Source organism: Eutrigla gurnardus (genome assembly GCF_963514095.1).
Source record: "Eutrigla gurnardus genome assembly, chromosome: 9".
In the NCBI taxonomy this organism is placed as follows: domain Eukaryota; kingdom Metazoa; phylum Chordata; class Actinopteri; order Perciformes; family Triglidae; genus Eutrigla; species Eutrigla gurnardus.
The window spans coordinates 24,941,824-24,952,306 of NC_139923.1; the positions used below are offsets into that span (position 1 = coordinate 24,941,824).

Here is a 10,483-nt window from a genome sequence, read left to right on the forward strand (position 1 = left end):
GCAGAAAAGCTGTCTCCGTGCGATCATTTATTCAGATTGTGTTGAAGTCACACCCCTGCGCTTTACAATTTATGCAGTCGCACCGAGGCAGATATTTCCAGCACTTAAGATTTGTGTGCGGCATGAAAGACGGATTTGTTTCTCAAAAGTAATAAACCAAGAATTGGTCTGGACGAGGGACTATCACAGACAAGAGTATGAGTATGAATATGAATAGTGCCGGCTTGCAATCACGCATTATTTACAGGATGTCAGTTTTCGGTGCGAGTTAGGCACGGAGGTAGTTTTTTTTATTGTTATTATTATTATAGAGCTGATGTTGTCTTCCATCCTAATTTCCTTAATGGTCACAGAAGCTCTTATTCAAATGCACGGCGTCGACGCGTCGAACATTTCCTTTAAATTCGGCCGTTTTCCCACCAACTGAATGATAACTCTTTACTTTTCCCATCAGCTGTGTCTCCAGCCGCTTGTCTGAGTCTGTTTTAACTTGTTGAATACTCTACTCTCTTAAAGGATTGTACAAAGGTACTTATACATTACCCAAACAGCACAAAAGAAGATCAGGTATTAGATTTACTGCAGTTTCCTTTATTACTATTACTATTAATAATGACATGTGACACTGTTACATAGGCTCCATCTGTGGTGACACACTGCAACATTTCTCCATCTCTGAACATGTTGGTCTGTGTTCGTTCATAACTTGTCCGCCATCGTCAGTCCGAAGCTGCATGATCAGAGGAATGTGTGTGTTTTGCTTCATTCTGGATGTGTTTTTTTATTTTATTTTTTTGTCTCCTTCACTGCCTCTCAACGAGGAGAGTTTCTGTACTCTGATCAAGACTCAGATCACGTTTGGATAAACGCAATCGGAACGCAAGAAATCAAAACACAAATTGGGTTTTTTTCAGGCTGACAACTTCTTTATGGCAACATTACTGTGGCTGAGCGACTTGATGCAGATGTTGGGTGACATTATTTCTATTATATATTTATATATATATATAATTCTTGCCGTGATAAGTAACGGCAATCCAGAGTCGTTTTGTGACTTTGTCTGTTGCGCTCAAAATCACACTTTAATACTCGGCTTTTCAGTCCGAAAAGATAAAGTGTCGAATCGTCAGATTATAGTAATGGAACATGGATTGGCTGGTGCGTTAAAACTGGAGAAAATTACATCTTGAACAAACTGCAACTTTGTTAAATGAAATGTCATCAATCCAAAATGATAATAATGATGATGATTCCCTCGACGTGTCGGCACGTTACGTAAGAGTTGTGATGTAAAGCAGACTGAGCCAGTAAACGGCAACACAGCAAATCTATGATGCAGCCTCTTTATTATCTTTGGAAAAATGCCATGTGGTGTTGCATTATGTGCTGTGGTGAGTACTGATGGACTCTCTTTGTTCTGAGTGTTACTGCAGTGTGTGTGTGTGTGTGTGAAAGAAGTATTTGCAAGAAGATGCATGACTTGCTGCTGTTGGAGAATAATGTGTGTGTGTGTGTGTTTGTGTGCCCAGTTTGGGGCTGTGTGGAATAACTCCTATCTCTAATATATCCCTGTCATTGTAGACTATTGGGGAGATTCTAATTACAGTGAAATCCTGGACTTGCATCTGGGCGGTATGTATTTCAAATCTGTCGCTTTAAACTAACCTAATGGCTAACCCAACCTGTCCTCCTCCCCACTGCTTTTATTTTTACTACTTTGAGCTTTGTCCCCCCTCGTATCTGCCTCGATCGGCTTCTAGCCTCATTGCAATACTCTCTGCTCCTATAACTCCCCCCTCCTCCTCCCCCCATCCTCCCCCCTCCTCAGCCCCCACTGGGTTTCTAGTTCAGACACTCTTTACATCAAACAGAGATCAGACACTTGGCCTCACGCTGTCTTTGATCTCTACAAACTCATACATGATGAATGAATCAGTGAATAAGTAGCTTTTATTTGTGACTCCTCAGCACGCAGCGGTGCGATGCAAACTGCAGCGAGAGACACAAACGGCGACATATTGCCGAGTCAGAGATCCAGGCAGCGATATGGATTCTCCTCACATTCAAGTAAAACGCTGCAGTGTGGCCTGGGCAGCGTCTTACGGCGCTCGGAACATGATGTGCGAAGGATTTGTTCATTAACCCAATAAGCAAATTCATGCATGATGGTTGCGATATCGTGTAAATTGGATCCTGATTGGAAATCTAAAGCTGCTGATATTCTAGATTTTTCTCATTTTCAGTGAATCTGATGAAAAAAAAACAACCAAAGAATGTTTTACTAGTACATTCTGTCTGAATTCAACCCTTGTATAGTTTATTATTGCCCCATACTAATCTGCTGGCATCCCTCAGAGCTCTCCGCCGCTGCCCTTCTGTCTCGTAATCCCAGCAAAGCCTCCTGACTTTCTCATACCTGCTCAGTTGCATAACTCCCCAAGTGTGTGTGTGTGTGTGTGTGTAGTGTCTGCTAATAGGCAATGTTGCAACCCTCGACCCTTCGTTGCTACGAGCCAATAACGCTCAGTCCAGAGTCTGGCTGAGACATCTCCTGGTATCTGTTGTTATCTTGACTAGACGGCGGTCTTGTTGGTGTACGAGCAGAATGCATCCTTCCCTCCTCGCGGCCGGCTGCCAGCTCGGTCCAGAGTTATTCTGTGTCCGTCGCAGCTCTCAGCAGGAGGAGGGTTGCATTTCCTCATATTTGAGCAACGCCTGTGGTCGTCTGTTGGGTTCACTTCCCGCTGGCTGGTTGTCACTCATTAGACAAAATACGCTTTACAACCTAACTGCTTGATCAGGTTTTTACAGGGCAAGACCTTTCATCGGCTCCATTCCAACGTGTTTTTATATTTTCTGAGGTTGTGGAATGTGTGAATACTAAAAAAAAAACGACTTTTGTGTGTCTCATTTTGAGTCTTTGCATCTGGAAGCTGTGTGTTTTTGCATCGTTCAACTTCTGAATGGAGGACGATTCGCTTCTCGTTTCTCTTTTTTTGTACATCCTCCATTCCTTTCCTTGCATCCTCTCCTCGCGTCCTTGCGAGTACAAAGGTTGCGAGGGAGAGACGGCGAGGAGAGGGCACAGCAAATCCTCAAGATCGATTTCTGGGTCACGGGCGAGAGGACGGAGCAGAGAGGAAGTGAAATAGAGAAATGAGAAGAGCGGCTTGTCTTACGTGATGGGGGATCGTAGAAGTCTGACTGAATACCAAGCTGTGAGGGTCATAGTCACTTTGACAACTCGGCAGGTGCCACGAAAACTAAAGGCAGGATCAACATGTCTGCACTCATGAGTCATAGAGGTTATATCATTCACTTTATCAATTATTAGTCATTTGAATCTACTTTTTGTGATTATACACTCATGGATTTACTGAGTAAAGTTCAAACATCATAGGGTTCCCAACAGATTTGTACCCTTTTCCTCTGTGATAGTCCCTTTCATTACCTTTCCCTCTCCCGGCTCCTCAGCCTTCCAGCCTGAGAACACGTCCTGTCATTTAACGGTACCAGCCCTTCTGTTTGGTCACTATCAAAGATTATGCAAGTTATCTAAGCCCTGAATCTTCTACACTTAATATTTAGTCTATAGTCTTTTTTATTTTGGGGTTTATTAAGGTAAGAATCTAATTCATTTGCATGGCATATTAGTTAAAGTCCCAATTTGCACTTCAATAGTCGTGACACTTCACAGTCTGCCACACTGGAAACAAATTGCTCCAAACGTGTTCAAATGGTGTTTTTTTTTTTTTAAGGAAAAGGCTGAAACATCTTTGAAGAAGAAGCAATTAAACTTGTGTTTATCTGTGAAGGAGATGGATCTCCTGTTATCCAGTAATGGCTTAAATAATGGGATTAAATCAGTCTGTGTGCTGTAGAAAACACGGGCCGTATGCGCCGGCTATTCCCATTTTATAATTGACGTAGGGAAGGCCTAATTGGAGATTATCCGAAGAACTACAGAGGAAAGATCAAACGGGGAGGGGTTATTTTTCCCTTTCTGTGCACCAAGTTCTCTGTCTTCTCTTGTTTTCCTTTCCTATGTTTTCCCCTTTTTCATCCCTCACACAACACAGCTGATCCCCCCCCCCCCCCCACCCCCTTTCTCTAGGTGATTTCTACCCTCTTTTGATTTTCTACTCAATTTTCTTTCTCCCTCATCACACCCCTCCTCCTTCCCCTTCCACCTCCTCCTCTTCTCCTCTCTGTAACGTCTCTGCTCTTCCTCCTCCCGTATTATTCCCACCACTCTTCCTCTCTCTCACACCCACCCATGCACCCGTCTACCTTACTCCCTCACTTCCCCTTCCGTCTTGTGGAAGTTGAGCCCTTTGTGGGGATGCCACGCCGACGACCTCTCTCCTTCTGCCCCTGCTGTTCCCCTGAAGGTAACGTAACCCCCGCCGCCTCTCCTGACGGTTGTGGCGGGTTACCATGGCTACCGTAAGGATCTCCAGGACCCCCCCACCCTTGAGCACCTCCCCCTTCCTGTCCTCCGCGTTGGTGTGATCAGGCTCAGTAGTTTTCCCCAGAATGTTCCCAAAACTCAGTGAAGTATTGAGGCATTTATTTAAAATGTTGAGAATAAAACTCAAAATGATCATCATCAAAATATAAGTATTGGCCAGGTGGTCTATTTTTACACTGTTTACCACGACAGTTATCTAATGTAGAGTGTCATCATCCCCCAAAACAAATAAGAAGTGTTTTCTGTGGTTATGTAATCTGAATTCCTACAGGATGATGTAATAAGTTAGTAATAGGTTACTTCTGTTGGTAGAAAGTTAGCCTGACGTGCTAATGTTTGACGAACACACTTTGGTTCAAAAATACACAACCATCCAAATATTTTAATTATAAACTATAGCCCAACCTCTTGTGAGAGCGTAATTAATATTCATGTTCCAACTTGAGGAGGAATCCAAGGCGTGACAGGCCTGCAGTGCAACGTTGCCAGATTAGACAATTTTTTAATCTAATTAGGTGGTTAGTAATGATTCACTGTGATACCTGATGGCCATCAAAACCAAAAGACTTCAGTGCATTACAGCTCAGTTAAAACGTATTTCCTTAATGAGATATTGTGTGTCATAGCGTTGTGATCAAAGACTTGCCAAAGCTGCAACCGTGTAACTGTCAAACCCCAAAAAACAAAACTTCCCCAAAGTGTAATCAAGACTTTTATGTTGGTTCTTGGACTTTTTGTCGATCAAATCTGGCAACCCAGTTGCTAAGCTAAGGCAAGGCGCTGTTCAGGACAGGATGTAGACTCATGCATATCCTGTGTGTTGTGGTTGTAAATCAGTTGTAATATTCTCACTGCGTCTCTCAAGAAATAGCGTCTTGGAAGGAAGAGAAAAGAAGTTTTCCTCCCTTTTATTCTCAGAGGCTGCATTCACCTGAAGGGGAAACTACTCTGCTGTGGCGTGTCTTTAATCAACAGCATGTGTCCTGTTTGCCCTGCAGCTAAAATGAATCGTAAAAGATGTGCAGTCCTTTTGCAGGATCCATTTTTGAAGCATCCATTTTTTTTTATTTGTGCAGTTATATGAATAAATGTGAAACGGGTCATGATCATAAAACCTTGGCGGTGGACGCTGGAGACTTAGTTTGCGGGCGAGTTTGAGGTTCAAGGAGTGAGAAACCTGCATGGTGTGGTGATTTTTTTGTTATAAATATTCGAGTCTTACTCCAAATAACTCTAATAATGGATCATCTGGGTCGTCCCCGTCTCTAACACCTGTCAGTGGAGAAGCTTCTAATCCATATCAAGAAACATGCTTTTGTGTTGGTGTGTGATGTTTTGTTCCTTTTATGCTTTTATTGTTGTTTCTGCCTCGTATCGGACGGCTCTCCTTTTGTGTTGGAGGAACACATTTAAGCAAAACATGAGTTTGGATGTGTTCCACTCCGGTGTGAGCAGCTCCTCTCCAGCTTCCCTTCCTCTCTCTGTCCCTTGTCTGTTAATTAGTGAAAGCCAGCCCACGAGGACACAACCACGCATTTCTGCGAGTGCAATGTTGTCCCCTCCTCTTCCCCCAGCTGAGTTCCTCGAGGTTCGCCTCCCGGTGTTGTCGTTGAAAACCCGCTCGGCTCCACCTGCCGCGGTCGGATAAATGAGAAGGGCGGCACCGAGCCCATAAGCATGCCACACGTACGGCCGGACTGCAGGAGGAGAGTGCAGCTGTTCTGCCTCTCTGACTGATTGCGGCAATTATGTAAGCCGCCTCACTGCAATGCAGGATGATGCCCGCGGCGCCGAACATGCTTTACCCGGAGGTAGCCTTATTAAGGGAACTTCACTGTTGCTCTCTGGTGATGAGGCATCCTGTGAACATTTGACCTTGTAATTGAATATGCAGCAGAACAATTCATGCATTTCTTCTTATTATTTTCCACCACCCTCAAACCACTCGGGGATGTCACAGGGTTTTATTTCTGCTGGAGGGTCAATATGTGGGCGGAGGGAGGGGGGGGTTTCAGTCGGGCCCTTGGGTTTAATTCTCTGTAATGACTCAGTTAATGATTGGTGTGATTGCGTTTTCTCTCACTCCCCACTGACTAAAAAGCAAACAAATCAGAGGTGGTAGTTCCTCCCAAGGAGTCCAAACTGGGTGACACAAACTCTCAACTTTGCAAAAAACAGGTGTTGTCTGTGTGTGTGTGTGTGTGTGTTTACGTGTGTGTCTATACGCATATACGTTGAAACCTGTAACTCCACGCCATCTTCTGTGCGCCATCTTTAAGTATGGGGCAACTGACCACGTTGGTGTCGAATCCATCCTTCCACCACCACCCTCCACCCCCACCCACCCCCCCTCCCCCCCCAGCGAGGACATCCTGGCTTGGCTGTCATTGCATCGCCCGTATCAGTCCTCGTCTGTGTGACATCAGCGCCGTCTCCCAGCAACCTGGCCTCTCACTCCCGCTCTGTACTTCCTGCTTCCCTCCAGGTATGGGCAAGAAAGACGATCCCAAGCTGATGCAGGAGTGGTTCAAGCTGGTGCAGGAGAAAAACGCCCTGGTCCGCTACGAGTCTGAACTCATGATATTGTAAGTACACCGCTTAAATCACTGTTATTGATTGCTAAGGCGTATACGTGTCAATCTATAAAGCTCTACTTTCTCTGATTCATTCATCAACTTGCACTTTGTCAGGCTGTAGTTTGAGCCTAAGCTGATCTTTAAACATGCATACAGTCAGCTTGGTAACGCGGTTATGTTTAGCATACTTATTATTCTCCAAGTACAGCTGAGGCTGATGGGAATTAACGTTCTCTAAAGGCGTGTCAAAGTCATGAGGATTGATTGCAGAGACCATGATTGTCTGTAATAGTTGTTCATGTCTTTAATTCCGAACCAAAGAAAGCCATGAACGATAGTGTCACCCCTAAAAATTATGAATGGCGATGTGATGTAATAATATTCCATGATTTAAGTTCAAGGCGATTCCAACCGAGTATACAGAAGCTGAAATACTGACTTCTTTATTTTTTCTGATTATTATTACACGAGTCTGTATAAAAAGTTGTTAGCCCTGATGAAGTCGTAATCATTTTTCAACAGAACGATATGATGTATGATCATATTTGCAATCCATTGGAGAAACAACTTTATTACACTTTTGACAAGTCGCTGAATTATCCAGCGTTATGTCACGAACAGTTAGTAAAAGCTTTTAGATTTACTGTTCATCTTTTTTAGGACAACTAATTAAAACAGAATCCTGCCAAGATAATTGAAGATGCGGCCAGAGAACATAAATGTTGAAAGCTATGATTCATCTGTGAACGTTTCTTTCTTTCTTTCTGTCCCCAAAGTGCCAGAGAGTTGGAGCTGGAAGACCGACAGAGCCGACTGCAGCAGGAACTCAGGGAGCGGATGGCCGTGGAAGGTGAATGCAGGAGTGTTCATTTATTATTTATTATTTTTTTATTGTATTATTATATCAAGTGATGCGAAACAGGACAAAGTGAGACATAACAAGACCAACATTGTGAGAGACAAGACATTGAAAATACATAAGTGAGACAATGCAGGACAAATATACGAGCAGGGAGACATTTTTCTGTGTGTGTGTGTGTGTGTGTGTGTGTGTGTGTGTGTGTGTGTGTGTGTGTGTGTGCGTGCGTGTGCGCGTGTGTGCGTGTGTGTGTGTGTGCGTGTGTGTGTGTGTGCATCAGGAATAAATATGAAGAATAATAGGGGATAATATGAAAAACAAAGCTACATCGGAATTAATTCAAAACGTGGGTGAAAAAAAGATAATAAAAACAGTAATAATAGAATGAAAGATAATAATAATGAAAGATAATTATAAAAATGATAATAAGAGTGTTCATTAACCAGCAGCTCTGCATGTTTACCTGTATAATCGTCTCCCTCCCTTCTAACCTCCCCCTGCTTCCCTCTCAGACCACCTGAAGACGGAGAAGGAACTCGCCCAAGAGAAGCAGATCCTGAACGAGATGTTGGAGGTGGTGGAGCAGCGCGACGCCCTGGTGGCCCTCCTGGATGAGCAGAGGCTCCGGGAGAAGGAGGAGGACAAGGACCTGGAGTCCGTCATGCTCTCCAAAGGCTTCAACCTCAACTGGGCTTGAGACGAACGCCGGCTTCTGATTGGTCGTCCGCGCCCTCGCACCGTCACCATTTTTTTGATCCTAACAGTCTGCTGAACACCTGCAGCGGTGAATGTGTAAAGATCGCCCCAACACACACATACACAATCACTACAACTGCCTCTGACGTTGAAGCAGTCCGCGACGTTTACATATCCTCTGGCCGACGGCAGAATCACTTTTGCAGTGTTGCTCTCGCTGCTACGTTCACAGCCTTGAAGTGTGGATCCTCCAAAAAAAAACTGCTTTGGGAGAATGTTTGGAAAAGACTTGTTTCATTCTCGGTTATCTAAAGGGAAGAATGCAGTTGAGTCCTGCTGATGTAAAGGAATTGTAAAGAATTGTGTTTTTTTCTTGTGTATAGTTGTGTAGAACACATTTTCGTGCAGATGGGGATCCTCGCTTTTCCCCCGTAAAAAAACGACCGCTACAGAGGTGCGTTCAAATGCTGGAGCGACGTGTCCGACGATGGACATCCTCTGCTGAAGCTGCCTTTCTATCCAGTGACAAACTGAACCATAAAGACACAGTAAAAAGGCTCCTTTTCCCCTCTTTCACAGTGTTTTAGTGAGTCGCTAAGAATCCATTTAACACGCCCATGGTTTTTTCTGTATTTATTATCTTCGTTTGCTTTTAACAGATTTGTTTTTTTGTTGTTTCGTTTTGCATTCACAGCAGAGTGCCCCCGAATCTCATTACCCTGCACTTGTGCATGACTTAGATGCACCCAGAAGCCATTGCATGTCAGGAATGAAGGCTGCAGGCGTTTTAGAAGAAACTTTCACCTCGTCTTTGATAGTTAGGACGTAGAATACAGACCGTATATCACACTTGACAGTTAACGTTTACGTATCCATATTCCAGAGTGGATGTTTATGTTTCCGTAGCGAAGGTAAACCGAACTGTTCATCTGTGAAGGAACTGCCTCTTCAATTTCAGATACGTCTCTTTTACCGGGTTTGTTAACACCGGGGTGTTATCGTTGCTGATTTTACTGTTCGGATCAGCTCTGCTCATCATTACGTGCCACTGGACTGTCTCTGTTGGAGGATTCGCTGCGATATCTAGTATCCCACAAGGACTTACACACTACACACCGCTCTCATCCGTTATATGGCAGTGTTAATACTTTACACTTGAACAAGATGCCTTTTTTCATTTTCATTCTCTATAAGTTATATTTTATTTTTCACATGTATCCCACTGGAACTCAAGATTTTTTACTTGTCTTTTTTTTTTTTTTTTTTTTCAAATACTTTTATACAGCAGGTCTCCAAACAAACAAATATATGATTTTAAAATGACGGGGTACTAAAGCAATGCAAAGTGCTTTATGAGCAACGGGCATCAAACAGGAACGTTATGGTTTATCTGGTGAGTCGCCAAATCTAATAGACTTTTCACCTGTAAAAAAAAAATCCAGGTGGTCCCTGTTTTACAGCACAGAAACACTAGAGGCTATATTTATGACTTGGGATGTGAATACAAAAAAAGTGATATAATTTTAAGGGTTGTTGTTTTAGATGGTGTGTGATAAGTTTGACATGATTGTATTGATATTTATTAACATATGCGCAAACTGTATTATATGTAAAGAAAATGAATCCTAATTTTTAAACTGTTCTGTTGACACATGACTCGTAATGTAAATGCTTCATGTAGCTAAAATGCATAGGGGTGTTGGATGTATGCTGAAAGCGGCAATAAAACAATGCAGTTGTTCTTTTACACGTCTGCGCGTTGAAGTCTCACTTTTGCATGGATTGTGGTTGTGAACAGATTTTGGATAACTGTTGTGAACCACAATTGTAAGATAAAACGGAGATAATATTTGGCTGATTATCTCTCGCTATATTTAGCTG

The 10,483-nt window shown here is 43.2% G+C and overlaps 1 protein-coding gene across 26 annotated transcripts in view; it reads left to right on the forward strand.

Annotated features, from left to right (window-relative positions):
- mical3a (microtubule associated monooxygenase, calponin and LIM domain containing 3a) overlaps window positions 1–10,349 on the forward strand; it is a 75,168-nt gene extending 64,819 nt beyond the window's left edge. For 21 of the 26 annotated variants that reach the window (XM_084016628.1, XM_084016626.1, XM_084016614.1 and 18 more), the window contains 5 exons: window positions 517–567; window positions 1,582–1,632; window positions 6,957–7,056; window positions 7,824–7,897; window positions 8,419–10,349. In XM_084016628.1, the coding sequence (XP_083872754.1) occupies window positions 517–567; window positions 1,582–1,632; window positions 6,957–7,056; window positions 7,824–7,897; window positions 8,419–8,603 (461 nt within the window). In that variant the 3' untranslated portion in view covers window positions 8,604–10,349. Of the gene's footprint in view, window positions 1–516; window positions 568–1,581; window positions 1,633–4,325; window positions 4,392–6,956; window positions 7,057–7,823; window positions 7,898–8,418 lie in introns of all 26 variants that reach the window. The other 5 variants (XM_084016635.1, XM_084016618.1, XM_084016632.1 and 2 more) reach the window with 3 other exon arrangements.
- The last annotated feature ends 134 nt before the right edge of the window (window positions 10,350–10,483 follow it).